Raw genomic sequence first — 16,620 nt, 5'->3', positions numbered from 1 at the left:
TATACAGTATGTTTATGTTTCTTAATGCTACGCACTGGAAACGCAGCAAACAATATGTGAATGATGTTCGCACACTTTGGGCTCGCGGGGGGGGGCGCGAGTGAAATTAGACAAACTTAGGGGGGCGCATGTCCTAAAAGGTTGAAAACCCCTGTGCTAGAGCTCTTTCAATTTGGGTGGATTCTGATTGTCAGTGTTTTTACTGTTCATCTGTAAAAATAAAATAAAATAAATCATTCTGAATGTGATTCCAACAATATTGTCCATCTGTGTTGTTATCATTATAGTAGTGGTGCAAACTTCCCTATTCTCATGGAATTGGAACAATTACCAAAACTTTATGGTTATCGTTTCATCCTTGGTTTGAATAGCCCTTTACACCAATAAATCCAAGAACACATAAAGGATAATTGAAATGAGGCTTATAAATGAAACTTCTATTTTATTAAAAACTAAAGGGGAATGAAAATATAATTCATTAAAATGATTTTTTGTGTTATAGGTATTTGTATGGATATTAGACTACCGCACTGCTAAGGTGTGATCATATTTACAGTTATTCAATGAATTTTCAACCAACAGAAAGCTGCTTGGTTTGAAAGTGACTTCTGTGTGAGATGTGCTTCATGCATCTATGCACTATAATATACAATAGACCTTTTTTGCACAAATTGTGAAATTTTGCTAATGTTCCTGTTGAACATAAAAAACAGCACATTCTGGTTAGGCATATGGCTGGTTTGGACCAGTTTAAACCAGCTCATGACCAACCACGGATTAGATTACATGAGCTACCATGCTTTAAATCATGCCTAACCAGCATATGCTGTTTTTTTCAACGGGTGATCACACCTTTAACTTAATGACATGCTAATAGCCTTCATATCTGGTGTGTGCCTATCATACCTTAAAACACTGCCTATGGAGGAAGCTTCCTCTGTTTTGGAACAGAGCCAGATTGTGTGACCTTAAATTATTCTGAAGTCGGAAGAAAGTGTGTTGTCAGTTGTGAGAGGACAGGCTTGCTGGAGCTCTATATCGTTGTCATCTCAGCATGAGTAAAAAGCATAAAATGTCACATCACAGGCGCTCCTGATGCAGAGGACAGGGGCTTCATAAAGTGTGTATGGCGCAACTGTGAGGAGAACCAGAGATGGCGCGCTGCAGATGACAGCCGCTTGAGCAATGGGGAGCACTCTGATTATACAGAAGGGTGTGTGGGCATGCATGTGTTCAAAGACGTACATGTGTGCACTCATATCAGTGAGTGCTAAGAATGCCAGGATGTCTGTGTCCTAGAGACTTTTGACAGCTTTTTCTCGCATCTTTGCTGGGATTTAGTGAAGCCTGTATTTTCCTACTCTATGGACAAGATGCATCCACTGATCCATTCTGGCATCACAAATAAACTAAGAGAATCTAAAGAAGACCAGGAGCACTGTTACTTTCTGGACTAGAACAGTAACCTTTCAACATCACGGACAAAAAAATGACCCGTGGTCCAAATCTTGGCAGGTAGAGCTTGTACTCCGGTGTGTTGCGTGGTGGAGGGTGACCCAACTTTGAATCTAGCTTGATTTCACTGCCTTCCTTCTCCCTACTGTCTTTGGCTGGTTTGTGTAAGGAGTTAAAGGGGTAGTTCACCCAAAATGGAAAATTCTGTCATTTACTTACCCTCATGTCATTCAAAACTCATTAAATTTTGGTTAATCTTCAAAACATAACTGATTTAATGGTGAACACAGACGTTTATGCTAATGTCACATTCTAAGGTTTTCTTGTGTGCTGTGTGTTTGTGTCGTTCACTGTTTATATGTGACCCTGGACCAAAATATGACCCTGGACTACAAAACCAGTCTTAAGTGTCAATTTTTCAAAATTGAGATTTATAAATCACATGAAAGCTGAATAAATAAGCTTTCCATTGATGTATGGTTTGTTAAGACACAACTATTTGAAAATCTGGAATCTGAGGGTGCAAAGAAATCAAAATATTGAGAAAATCGCCTTTAAAATTGTCTAAATGAAGTTTTGATATGTTTACGGTAGGAAATTTACAAAATATCTTCATGGAACTTGATCTTTACTTAATATCCTAATGTTTTTTGGCATATAAGAAAAATCTATAATTGTGACCCATACAATGTATTTTTGGCTACTGCTGCAAATATACCCCAGCGACTTAAGACTGGTTTTGTGGTCCAGGGTCACAAATAGCCACAGTAGCAATAGCCAACAATACATTGTGTGGGTCAAAATTAATGATTTTTCTTTTATGCCAAAAATCATTAGGATATTAAGTAAAGATCATGTTCCATGAAGATATTTTGTAAATTTCCTACCGTAAACATATCAAAACTTAGTTTTTGATTAGTATTACGCCCCGCGCCTAGGGGTAGTAGAAATCGACTCTAAACAGGGCGTAATAAAACTGGGTTGTGGTGATGGAATCCCAGATATTCAAATCACTCCTGTCGATAATCAAACAAGTACACAGAATTAATCAGAGAAGGTGATTAGGTTTATTTAAAAAAATAAATAAAAAAAAAACAGCAAGTGAAAATGGAGAGCATCTCTTTGGGGTGTCCAAAGGTTAAAATAACAAGTTCAAGTTTCAATTTATTTATATAGCACATATAAAACAGCCACACGGCTGACCAAAGTGCTGCACAGAGATTCAAAAATAATAAAAAGAATATAAAAATCAGCATAGCTAAACAATTGCTGTAACAATTGTTGTAAAATAACAAACAAAACCAATCTAGAATGAAAAGGAAGGAAACATTAGATAACCTAATTGAACAACGAAATGAAAATACATTTACTTCCCTAAATACCTAACGTAAAAATAAAACCCAAACGAGCCAACCAAAATAAATGGGCAGGACACACCCATATGCTCCATGCTCTTAAAACATAATGTTTAGAGCAAATGAACGTGGTCAACAGGTTTAACACTTTTTGTGTAAAACAGTTTAACAAATTTGATCGTCGGCCGGAGGAGGGATCCAGGAGCCCTCAACCCAAATACGACTGAACCAACAATGAGCTCTCCGTTGAATGCCAGGGTCGTCCTTATAATGATTACACATCGTCTGAACCGCCAATACCAATCATACACCCCATCATTGGACAACCTATCAGAGCCCAAAAAGAACGAGGAGGAGGAGAAAGAATACACAACACAACATAGCAAATACCAAAGACACAGACCGTAACAATATGCAATGCTAAGGACTTCATTTGGAAAATTTTAACAGCCTTTTTGTTTTTTTGTTTTTTTGTTTTTTTTTTTGCACCCTCAGATTCCAGATTTTCAAATAGTTGCCTCTCAGCCAAATATTGTCCTATCCTAATAAACCATAAATCAATGGAAAGCTTATTTATTCAGTGTTATTTATTTAAATTTAAAAAAAATTACCCTTATGACTGGTTTTGTGGTCCAGGGTCGCATATGTAAATTAAAGCCTACATTAAATCTGTTTATAATATAAAGTGATCACATCTTTTCACAAGACTTGGATTAAAGTGGTTGATTCCATTGGATTTATTTTATGGGCCCTTTATGATCTTTTTGGATCTTCTAAGTTTTGATTACCTGGACTTTCAATAGAAGAACAGAAACCTCCCAGATTTTATGAAAAATATCTTAATTTGTGGTTTGAAGAATAACCAATGTCTTATGGGTTTGGAGGGCGAATAAATGATAACAGAATGTACATTTTTGGCTCAGCTATTCCATAAGGTCTGGCTGGTGGTAAAGCCCCTGCTGACATTCTGACAGAATACAATTTTTTCCAAGTTCACGATATCTCATTCAGTAGATGAAATGGAAGAAATAATGTTTTTGGAACAGGACACTGGTTTTAAAAATTAATGGCTTACAAAAAGTCACACAAAGTTGTGCAAAGTGCTGTCCTTAAAACTGAATGATTGCTAAAGTAATGCTAAATATTTGTTTTATGAGAAGAAGAGAAGTGTTGTTGCAGAGAGGTTAGATGACTTTCTTTGCAATCAATCTCTACATTCTCTGAGGCTAAACTTGCAGTCTCATGGCTGTCTTAGTTGCTTTATCTTTCGCCCTTTGTGTGGGAAGCTCAAAAGGATATGCGCAGACCCTCTTTTCTTTTCTTTTGAAGGCTGTGTCTAACCCTGGTGTGTTTGAGTAAATGATCAAAAGCACAGTTCAGCTTATGCATAGCCTCAAATTTAAAGTAAAATTATTTTTTGTATGCAAACATTCAGAGACTTGGAGAGATGGAACCTTGCTGTAGGAATCTGTTTGGTCGAGCAGTGTTCAAAGAATGCAGAAATGTTAGTGGTTGAGATGTTTTTAGTGATTCTTTCTACAGGTTACATCGTTGCCCCTGTAGGTGACGGCAATAGACATTGAATCATACAGCCGAACAATTTGTTCAAAGCACACTAATTCATTCAGGAGACAGACGATGGTTGATTTAACTGTGTTTTTGTTTGAAATTATTTCTGTTGGTAGAGCCAACAAAAACATTAGTGGCAGTATTTTATATAAACTGTAAGTTGCTCAAAATTGACTAGCCATTTCACCCAATCTTCCCAGAATGTAAACAACTTTGTGTAAACGATCTTCTTGTCAGTGCAGCGTTGACACAAATGTGTGAGTAAAAAGATCTGAAATTATATGATGAGAAATGAAAGTGTGTATTGCCAGATTTGTATTGCTTCCATTGTCATTAGCGGTGTAAAACAGTTGTGTCCCTCTCACTTATACTTCCTGTCAGCCACTTAACAACGTTTGAGTCATTTGAGAGAACATCTCAGATGTCTTATAATGTGCTTTTTTGCATTTCCACAGATAATTTGCCATTGTAGTTTAAACAAAACTAATGTCACGCAGATACACATTTGTGGATGAACAGGTTTCCTCTTACTGTCACCATGCATCAAACAAGCACAAATGAAGTCATTTGATCCACGGCTAGCCGACAAAAACCAAACACCCAGACTAGTGTCAAAACTGATCGATTAGTCAATACAGTCAGGAAAGACAGTCAGAGTGAAAACAGTGTTAAATGGAAAGGGAGTTGGGTGACAGTGATGAGATTTGGCATACAGTACTGGTCGGATTCAGCGTGGGTGACTGCTGTCAAGGAACCAGCTTCTACCAGCCCTGGCTAAATATAGGCCTTCATTTCGTTCTTTTATTTTTATTTTTTCCACCAAGGAGAGCAATTTTCTATGAGAGTCAATGCTTTTCTTATAAGAAATGAAAATACAAAATGAGAATTACACTTCTTTCTGTGGTTCACCACTCCCACTAAATGTCAAAGGCATAATTAATCTGTTATCAATCAATAGCCTGCACGTCATATTCTCTCTCAAATGTTTACTCCCTGCTGAGCGCACTGCTGTTTGCCATTTTCATGATGGAGCATTATTAAAAATTGACAAGTATATGACTTCAAAATGTTACAACTGACTTTTACAATGAGTGCTGCTCCCTACTTTTTGGAATGATCTATTATGCAATAGTTTTGTAAAGGGATAGTTTATTCAAAAATAAAAACTGTTCCTTTCTTCTGGAGAACACAGAAAAAGATATTATGAAGAATGCCTCAGTGTTTCTTCAAAACGCTTTCTTTTAAGTTTACAAGGTTTGAAATTACATGAGGGTGAGTAAATGATGCTGGAAGTATAGTTTTTGGGTGAACTATCGCTTTAAGAAATAATAAGAGGCATCAGGTGATCTTGTTTTGGTTTGGCTTGCAAAGCAAGATCTCTTCAACCTACAGAGACTACTCTGTAAATATCCCTCATTATTCTTCACATTAGATCAGTCTTTAAGGAGTTAAGGACCATATTTGTAATATTGCAAAACAACAGATTGAAAAAGAAGAGTGAAAAAATAAAGATTCATGCCATATCCCATTAGCAACAGTATTTCAGTTCTAGCTCAGTGAGCTGTCCTGGACTGTTTCTCAAACATCTGTGCCTAATTATTCCTCTCTCCCTTATAGATCCTGTCTTTGGGAAGAGGTACGTCCTTTTGCATATGGTCTGTGATGGACTATTAATTGCTTTTCCTTCATTTTCTGTAGGATAGAGAGTACTAATGACAGCTCAAAGCCAATTAGAGAGGAGAGGAAACACGGGAGAGGAAGTTGTCACATATTGATGTCTCTCCATGTTGTCTCCATTGAGTGCGCATCCGAGCACCGGCCACCTGGGTGTGCACTTTCAGTGCACCCTAAGTAAGAGCCTGTGAAGACCGTTACTCAGCTGTCCCTCTCTGAAAAATGCTAATTAATGATGATACTCAATGCTCTCTGTACATAAAATTAATTTCACTAGTTATCTGTTGCATGCAGATTTGGACATTTATATTGTCTCAGAGGCACAGAGAGAGAGAGATAAAACGATATACATTGTATATATTAATTAAATGAGTATTATATATTCATTTTTGTCCTTGCAATGAAAGTTATTGTTTTGGACCCCATTAATCCTGTATAGGCAAAAATAGATTCAACATTCTTCAAAATATGTTCTTTAAATGATGACAGAATTTTCATTTTTTAGTGAACTGTCATTTTAAGCAGCATGTCGGTTAAAGCAGACCTTAAAATGACTGCTAGCCACTTTGCATCTCTAAAGGAAGGCAAAGTATAATTTAAAGTATAAATTAAAATATAATTTTCTCTTTTTTTCCTTTTAACAGCGAGTTCAGCTCAGTTAAAGTTTGAATTGATGAATTTTGCCTGCTTTTTCTATATAAGCAACATCAGTTGAGGCAAGTAGCAATTATACAAACATTTTTAAGTTAGATCCATTTAAAAATGCATGACTGTTTCGGTAAAGGCTGTAATCATGGGTTGAAAAAAATAATCTGAAAGAATATGGATCTTTTAAACATAAATTGATCTAATGAAAAAGTGCCTCGGATTGAAAAGAAAGAGAGCCCACTTTATCGCTGGGACCAATTCTCGAAACAGAACGAAACCGACCTTAATGGAGGTCAGGCTGTTCTGTACAAAGTCTTGTGGCTGGCAAGATGGCCTCTGGGACCTTGAGCCCAGGCCTTTTGAAGAAATCTCAGCAGGAAAGCCGAGGACAAAGCTGATTTGCTCTCAGTAATGTCGTCCTGGGAGATGATCACTCAGCAGGAATGTCCTCCTTCATCAAATGAAGCAGACCTCTCTCCACACTTCCTCGGGTTCTCTAGAGCACGGTTTCTGAAGCCTCTTATGCTTTTGACCTTTTAGAGTCAGAACCTGATAAAAGGGTTTTAAACTAAGAACTGAAATGGAGAATAGAGAAGGTTTTTTTTTTTCTTTTAGAATAAATGGAAAAATCTTTCTTACTGTTTCAAATAGGAACATGACCAGTTATATTTAATCTTGACAACATAAATCCAACATGTTCTGCCCTGCAACTCAAAACCAGCCTGATGAATCCAACAAATGAAAGGATCTGTATGTTTTAAGGCAATTTAAGGCAGCATTTCCATGTCATGTGTTCAAGAAAAGGAATATATGCATATAGGAATTTTAGTAAATCCATCATCTTTTCATTGTTTATGCACATGTAGTCTTACTGATTAAAAAGTTTTTTTTTTCTGCACATATTGGAAATTGTATCCACATCTTGGTGTTTCTATCCAGCACTTTTAATGTGATCTCAAAATTCACATTAAAAATATGTGGCTGGAAACCCAGGATATGATGACTAGCAGGCAAACACATTTGGAAAATATCTGAAATTACGCCTACTACACTTACACTATAACAAACGTGGGTGAAAGAAGTAAAACTATGCTGCATTTTGGGAAATATGTGTCGTGCCTTAGATAATGTTGGTGCAATGTCTATGTATCCTTTTAGCACTCACATTTACTGCTGTTCTGGGGAAGATATAATATTTCTCCGAGCTGTTCTTTCCAAATTAAATATGTGTCCGCAATAAAGGTGAAGCAGTATTAGTGTGTACATTATTCACTTGGATAACTTCGAATGAACTAGGTTTTTTAAAAGAGAGAAAAAAACAACCTCTGTACCTCGTCAAAATATGCAGCTGTGTCCTTTTGGAAGTTATTGATTTCATAAAAGCTTTGATTTGCTTCATACTATAGGGCTTACTTCTCACCAAACATCAGAGGAAACCTGCTGTTTTTATAGAGTGTTGTCATTTTCCCAAGCCATTGAAACCATGAGAGCGTTGCGAGCACCATGTTTCCATTACAATTGCATTCAACGTGTTCCTGTAACTTTAACTCAGTGGCCTGTTGTTTGGAGGAAACGTTGAATATGTATAGGTGAATATGAATCTAATGAGGGCATGTGCTTGATGCCTCCTTTAAAAACAATGTACTGATTAGGATGCACTGAGCATTGTTTGTTTTAGGGAAAATGGCCTGAAATAATTACCTTGGCACAATTAAAATCACAGCCCCTTTTATGGCTATGGCTGCGGGGCTGCAGGACTCTGAGACATGCTTCACTTTACCTGTCTGTAATGTGCTCCAGGTCAAGAAAGTTTTTCTCTTTCGTTCACCTTTTGTGACACTTGACCATTATAATGCAGTTGTGGCAATTTAACCAACTGCAATTGTACCACGGGCAATTTTTCCTCTGCTGTCTGAGTTCAAGTGAATTAGAATCAATAGAAAAGGCCTCTGGTATAACAGAACAATCTTCATTCAGCTTCTCAATTTAATGTTCTTGTGTTGTGGAGAGAGCTTTTGTGATTTTTTTTCTTGTCTGTGTCTCTGTAAAAAAAAATTGATGGCAAATTGGGAAAATGATCTTTACAGTTAAATATCCAATATCAACCAAAACCAACAGCTGAACCAAGACCAGCAGCTGATGATATATCATGCATAATTAAGATACCAGAGTGGCATATGAATATTAATTAGATGATGTAACATATAGCCAGTATCTGATCTGCTTAAAAGCAGGTAAATGGGTGCTAGCCATATTAGCACAATCTTTTACTTTGCAGCAAGCAAAATCAATTTCTTAATGTTTATATAGTGCATATAACTGAAAATTGTAATTGACACATTTGTAAAGCCCTGCATTCTAGTATAAAACAAGCACCCAAGCATTTTGAACACCTTTGAAGGGACTCAGAAAGAGGTGGAGAGTTATCGGTTGAAGCCTGCGGTGCAGCTTCATATCTGTAAGCAGTGAAGTTGCATTTGCATTCGTTGCAGTGAAATGACTGCTGCTCTTATCAAAATAAGCTCTCGATGTGAGAATATTCTCAGTGTTTTCTGAAGCCAGGAGCCACTCAAAGCCCATTTTAGTGCTTTAGCAGACTGACCTGTAGTCACACGCTATGTCTGGTAAGCCGTTTGGAGTAAATAAGATGTTTACTCATTTTCTCTGAAGGCAGTGTCTCTGATCTAGCTCAGTCCTGTTGCAGACTGTTTTGAAATGCCTGAAAATTTCATGAGCAGGCTATTAAAATGTTTCTGCCTAAAAAGTCAGATTCGTCTACCACCAAAATACCCACGCAAATGTGTGTACATATTTTACATGAACAGTTTACCGTATCTGAGAATGAGGTCGCTCTAAAATATATCCTTGGATGTTGAACTGCAGATTGACTTGAGTTGGAGAAAAGAAAGCTCTCTGGTTTTCATTAAAAGCACATTGATTTTTTTATGCAAGGCTTTTGTAACCTTGAAATGTTCTCTCAGAGGATAGAGGCCATCTTTCACTTGACTTGTTCAAGGATATCTTTTTTGTCTGTAGTTCTGAATAAACATAGGCCTTTTTTTACAATTCAGTTCTTTCATAGAGCTTAAGATAAAAGTCTCGAGTTGTTGAAATGTTAATTTTCACAGTATTTAGAGATCTATGTTGTATCAAGGGTCTTTTCTGCTAACCTTGTTTCGGTAGAAGTCAAATTTAGAAACAGCGACAAAGTTTGAAGATGTAAAACGTCCTTGTGCACCGTACTTAATAAACAATTAATGGTAAAAGAGTAGTGAGGGCCTTCTGGGATGTTATTTAATTCAGGCTTTATGTGGACTAGCCACTTTTGCTAATATGTCCAGCACCTGGTCGCATTATTTATGGACAGTTTGTTCCCACCTGATTTGGTTTTGAATTCGACCTCATGTGCCTCTTTGTTTTTCTTTGAGCGTGATTTCAATCACGTCTCTCAAAACTCTCCTGTTCTTTTGTGTACATACGTGTGTCTTTTTTCTCACCCTCTTAGGTGAAGTACGGACGTTTTGCATTTGTGTGGGATGCAGCTGTGCTGGAGTATGTGGCCATTAATGACGAGGACTGCTCGCTCTACACCGTGAGCAACAGTGTGGCTGACAGGGGCTACGGCATCGCAATGCAGCATGGCAGTCCCTACAGGGACATCTTCTCTCAGAGGTACTGTAAGATGAGACTCCTATTATCCATATGTTGACAGTCGTCTCTGGGGCACTTCTGTTATACAAGAAGGAATTTTCCATTTATATTTGGCATTTAAAGTCCGACTTTGTGATTTCTCAAATAGGGTAACAAAAGCTGAATTAAGTCATTTTAACCTCTTAGAAAGTAGATATAGGAATGAAATCATTAGTAGTTCGGAGTAAGTCCCCCAAAAAAGTACAGGACCAAAAATATTCATTAATATTTTGGATTATATATTATTGTATTATATATTATATTCACAATAGAAACATACAATATATACATTTTAAAAAGTTAATTTGTTTAAAATAAATGCATATGCAAAACTTAAAATGTAAAAAGTTTTGTATTTTCTATTAGTGTTAAAACCCACCCTATTTAAAAAATTATTATTATTTGTTGCAGACAAGTATGAGAAAATTATGCCAAAGTTTGAAATAAATTTCACAAAAAACTACAACTATTCATGGTCTCCCCTGTTAAAATTCAGTAATGATAGGTCTGGCGTCTGTGATTTTAAAAACACTTCCCTGTTGAGCCTCACAATTTCTTTTTATTTATTTCCATCTATGTGCTGAGCAGTGTGTTGCCTGAAATCCACTGAGCAGTGTGTTGCCTGAAATCCACTAAAGGTGTGCGGTCCTTATTAACGTAAACAGGCTATTAATTGACATGCACATTTTATATTCCCCCCGTCATTGTTGTGGTCTTACACAGCCATCAACTTTAATTTTAATAGAGCAATTTAAAAAGTGTCCCACGGATTCTGAAACAATGGAGGGGAAATTGCTTAGCAGAATTTTTTGAGACTGTTTTGTAATAGGCTTTCAAATTTAGCCAGTCAATTGAGCTCAATTCTTCAAGTGAAAAGACAAACTCTTTTGCCTCACCTAAGAGGCAGTGCCGTAGCGCAGTAAATATAGCACCTATGGAGATCAAGCGTATCAACATACGATTCTTAATGGCAGGAACATGTTTTTCCGCTCCGCTGCTACAATATGGGGAGCTGAATAGAGATCCACGCCATGTTAAATCGCTCACTCTGAGTGAAATTGCTATATTGAAATACCAGTATAGTGACAGACTGAGAAAATATGATAGCATGGTGTGATGGACCCATTGTTGGGGTAAAAGTCGATACAGGCTCTGCGTTTACTCATCACCAGGAGTCTGAAGAAAGAACATGCTAGTGCAGTAGCTGAACACATCTGCCATAGTACCTAAGTAAAGTAGCCCACAGAGGGAAGAGAAAGAAAGGAAAACTTGACTAAACACTGAAATGGTAATAAGGTACCAAAAGGAATATGCATTGAAACCGTACTGTAGTCAAAGTGCACCTTAATCGCTTACATTGTCCTCTAGGTACAGTTGTTCTTTGTAAAATCCAATGGATTTTGAAGAGCTTTTACCATTTCAAACCACAGATCACCATCTTCCATCTGTTGTTTCCATGGGATTAAATGCATGCGTTTTTGTCAGGATACTGAACAGGAAGCACAGATGCACCTAAAATCTCAAAAAACTCTTGACAACTTGTCAAATTATCTATATGTGAATAATCTGTGTGTAAATTATATATAATTCTATGAACATTTCACTTTTTGTAAGAAAAAATGACATTTAATGAAATCTGCTTTTTAGAATTCTGTAGACGTCCAGCCCATAGAGTCCCACTGAGTTTGTTCTTCAGCTGGAGTTCTAGCAGCCACCTGAACCATAGATTTAATTAATAGAGGAAAGATTGATGTTGATTGATCAAAAGGCTCTAAACGCAGCATTTTGGGGGGTTCAGCCTGGATGCTGTGCTTTAGTGAAGGTCTATGAGAGCAGGAAGAGTGTTATTTGTATTGGATAAACTACAATTTGTATTAGGGCTGCACGATATATCGAAATGAAATCGATATCGCAATATGGCTTAGTGCTCATGATACGGTGTTCAGTGTCTCACAGCACCTCATTTACTGTGAACCAAGCCACTTTGAGCCACAGAAACTCTGTATCTTCATATACACACACACACACATACACGCAAATGTATTTATTTTCCAGAAAACCACCAAAATAAATGATGGCTATGTTTAAAAAATATGGTGTTATGTATATATTTGTATATTTTAAAATATTTACATATTTTATTTTTTACATGTTCTTTTTTTTATTTTACAGTATTATTAATGTTTTTTTTTTTTTTTTACAGTAATCACAAAAAACATGATTATTATTTTATAATCATATTTATGGGCCAAAAACAAATCATTCAGGCTTAAAAGGATGGTTTACAAAAAATAAATGAATAACAGAATAATATCAATAATTATTATGAATTATTTTTAAATAGAGCTGTTCATGTCATTTAGTAATAATTTATAATAAATTTTGTCATATCTCTATATATTTCACAGATAAATATTGCAGTGGCAGTTTTTCTTTTCTCCAATATGTCAATTTTTGAGCACTGAATTTTTTTTTTGCTTAGGGAGGGAGAAGTAGATCAGTAACACATTTAGTGTAGCATTTATAATGTTTTTTTTTCCTTGCATATTTCTATTTGTAAATATTGTAGAAACACATTTCTGACCTTGGTCAAAAAAAAATTAGTTGTTTATTTAGTGGTATTTTGAGAAGTGGCATTTAAGCTTCTTTATTTAAACGCATTTAAACGTTTTGCTATTTGATAAATGACATTCGTGTTTCCCCCTGCTTGAAAATCCCCAGTAACCTCTGATTTGTGTGTAAACGTGTTTTTGTGTGTAAATGTATAGATTGGTGTAGTCTGCTACCAATCCAAAAATATCAGGGAGTTTATTGTTTGAGTACATGTGGTTTATAATCTGGCATGTATGGGCAATTGCAAAATCATTATTTCTTAGGTTGAGCTCTAAATTACACAGTATTGATTGGTGTTTTGCTTTACATTGGAGGCATGGGAAAGAGAGAGAGATAAAGGGTGTGAAATAAAGAGCGACAGAGGGGGGTATTTTGGGTGTTTTGAATGAAAGTTAGCATTTAGAGTAAGGAGAGTGCTTTCTTTGAGGTTGAATTTGATATGTCATGAGATGTTTAAACAGTCGCCATCTTTATCTGGAAACAGTGTTGTTTTTTTATTTACAACAAATTTTAAATTAATATTTATTTTTATTTATTTATTTTGGATTATATGGTAATCACTATTACTAAAGATCATACTTAGATTTTCAGGATCTGAACAATTTTGGTTGAAGAAATGGGTGGAAAATATTCCATAGTCATATAGGAATCACAATATCATATACTTGAAATTTTGATTAAGACTGTTTTGTTTTGTATCCGTTACCCTAGCAATGCCATAGTAATGTGCTTAAGACCACTCAGACTACCTTAGCAACAACATAACAGCATGGCAACCATGCCCGACACCTTAGCATCACGGCAATGCTGTTTTTTGCAGGCTACCACTACTCGCATATCCTTCATAAACCGTAAAAATCTAGTTGCATCTTGTTGTTTTCATCAGCAGGGTTATTAGAGGAGTGAAGACCAAGAATGAAGACCAATTACCCTATTAAAAATGGCAGGCTCTATAGCGATCGCCACTTATACCTGACATTTGCAGCCTACAGTGCCAGTCAATTTCCAGGACAGATGTGAGCTTGCTTATACTCCTCAGGGCAGATACCCATGTCAGCTTGGTTATGGCCACATGTCACCTGTTTACCCAAAGTCAGTCCCTTAGCAAATGGTGCTGGGAACATGTGACATTTTGGACTCATTGTCCAGCTGATAGAAATCATTAGAACAGAGCTGCACAACACTTTTTCCGTTGAAAGCGCTGAGCTTGGTAAATAAATACAGTGTTAACACTGCAGATTTCTACCGCATGAGCGGTTCAACATAAACAGAGCCGGGGGAATTGAACACGTCCCATATCGCATACTATTACACCTTTAATTAAGCTAATTATCGACTAATTGAAGTGAATTTTCCCTAAGCTTAAAGAAATATTCTGAGTTCAGTACCAGTTAAGCTCAATTGACAACATTTGCAGCATAATGTTGATTGCCACAAAAAAAAAAAAAAAACAACTTGTCCATCGTTTTCTTGCAATAGAAGTGAATGAAGTGTTGGGAAGATTTAATGTTTGGAAGATTTTACTGCCTTTTTTTTATTTAGTACTGTTCTCTGTTCTCCACTTATAATGTTATCAAGAGTTTTACATCAAAAAACATAATTTAGAAGTAATAGGTTATTTTCTGTCCTATTTTGTCCCCCTCATCTGAACACTCCATTTGAATAGGCGTGGCAGATTGTAGACTTGGAAGTAAACACCCACTGCTATGATTGGCTAACACTTGGGTATGTTTGACAGCCTACATGCTTCATAAATGGAGGCTGCTGTTATTTAGGTTAAAAACGCATAAATACTCAGTATATATATAAAACGATCTGTAATACCAAACAAAGCAATAGTGATCACATAATAAAAACAGTTACTTGCAACATTACTGCCAGATCCAATATAGTCGGCACAGTATCTTCTTTAACTTTCAATCTTTCTGAAAAACCCACGTCGAATTGTGCTTTGTTTGTAAACAAATCTGCGGGAAATTGAAGTGAACGACGGATCAAGTTCTTACTGACGCAGTCTGGAACTTAATTAAAAATAAAATTAATCCACTTTTTCCTAATGTTAGGATCAGAAGGAAGGCAATGCAAAGATTGTGTTTTTCCACAACCTGGCTCTGCACAACGTCTTGTCTTCGAATCCATCTTTATCATTTGGGTTTTGCGTAGACCTACATTTGCCTCTCTCGTGTTTTACACTACATGCGTGAAGCAGTGGGCAGGGCTAAATAGGCAGCGATGTAGAAGCAGGTATTGATCTTCTGAGGAGGCGGTGTTTATCCACACTGTTACATCATAAAGTCATACATTCCACAAGCTGACTTTTTGACAGATTGACTAAAGTATAAGCTCTTTTTAGACTAACGCAAAAGTTTTGAGTTCTGAAACTTATAGGATATTTTTACAGTACAGTGACCTCTCATATTTCAAAAGATCAAGGGGAAATTTTGTTTTCTTAGTTCATGACCCCTTTAAAAGAAGAAATGTGAAGTTTATAAAAGCACTTCCATTAATTTTTTTTTGTTGCAAGTTTTTGTATTTAATTTAAGCAGTATAAATCATAATTTAAATGATTTTTTTTATGGCTTTATGATATTATGTTGTCTTGGAAACTAAGATATAACTACACAGAAAATGTTAGCAAGGGATTTGTTTCACACAAAAATCATGTTAGCATGCGTATTGTTTTTGTCTTGTGGCTGTACTGTTGAAACAGTGAGTATTGACATTGACATTTACAGATTGGTCCCATTCACTTCCATTGGAAATGCATTACTGTAACCTAGATTTTTGCTGCCTTTTTTATACAGGGAATAAGGGACACGTAATCAGCATTATGACACAAATGATGTCAAGCTTAGCTTAACTTGCACTGCAATCCAGAATGTTCCCTCACTGAATGTAGAAACTTAGAACTATTAAAGCATCTTACATTTTCTTTAATGGATATATATAGTATAGATATATTCGGAATAGAGAGATTAAAATCGAACGAGTGGCTATTATACTGATATTTGTCTTTCTCAGTCTTTTGAGATGTCTAGCATCCCTCAGATGTTCTGATTCATATTGATAAGCTGAGAAGAAATTCCCTCTGTATTACCAAGGCAAAAAAAAACTGCTTGCCTTTGTCTTTTCGTTCCTTTTCTCATCGTGTTTTCCCAGCTCTTATCAAGTAGTTTGTCTCCCCGCAGTCAGAGACATCTAATAACGTGATCATTTCTGCTGCAGCTGGTTGCCATAGCAACAGCTCCAGCAGTCCACACTCGAATCAGTACATAGGGCCCGAGAGGCGAGCGAGGAGACTACATGACAGACAGACCTGAGGAGAGAACAGCAAATCCCCACCCGCATTATCCCTGAAGAACAGAAAAATGAGTTTGAAGCGCTACCGCAACCTGGCACACCGAGAGACAGAGAATCAAGCTCAGTGTCATACTGAGGTCTTAAATAAAAGCTTGTTGCAGTTACCAGATCACCCAGTTGTCATAGAGAATCAGGTTGCTCTGGACTTGGGCTGTTAACAGGGCCAACCAATTGTTTGTGTTTAGCCCCCGATATTGAACATGGACCGCAGCCAGCTGAACTCTCTTGACATTGGCTGGTCAGTGATATGGCAGTT

General features: G+C 36.6%; 1 protein-coding gene across 1 annotated transcript in view; it reads left to right on the top strand.

Annotated features, from left to right (window-relative positions):
* The window catches only part of LOC306848013 (glutamate receptor ionotropic, delta-2), a gene marked incomplete at both ends in the record, with an annotated part of 396,902 nt that overhangs the window by 367,676 nt on the left and 12,606 nt on the right, over window positions 1-16,620 (top strand). The window contains one exon of the mRNA XM_079382321.1: window positions 10,207-10,373. Within this exon, the coding sequence (XP_079238447.1) occupies window positions 10,207-10,373 (167 nt within the window). The remainder of the gene's footprint in view (window positions 1-10,206; window positions 10,374-16,620) is intronic.

Source organism: Barbus barbus (genome assembly GCF_936440315.1).
Source record: "Barbus barbus genome assembly, chromosome: 28".
In the NCBI taxonomy this organism is placed as follows: domain Eukaryota; kingdom Metazoa; phylum Chordata; class Actinopteri; order Cypriniformes; family Cyprinidae; genus Barbus; species Barbus barbus.
Note: the sequence above shows the minus strand (reverse complement) of the source record. Positions and strands in the feature narration are given on the sequence as shown.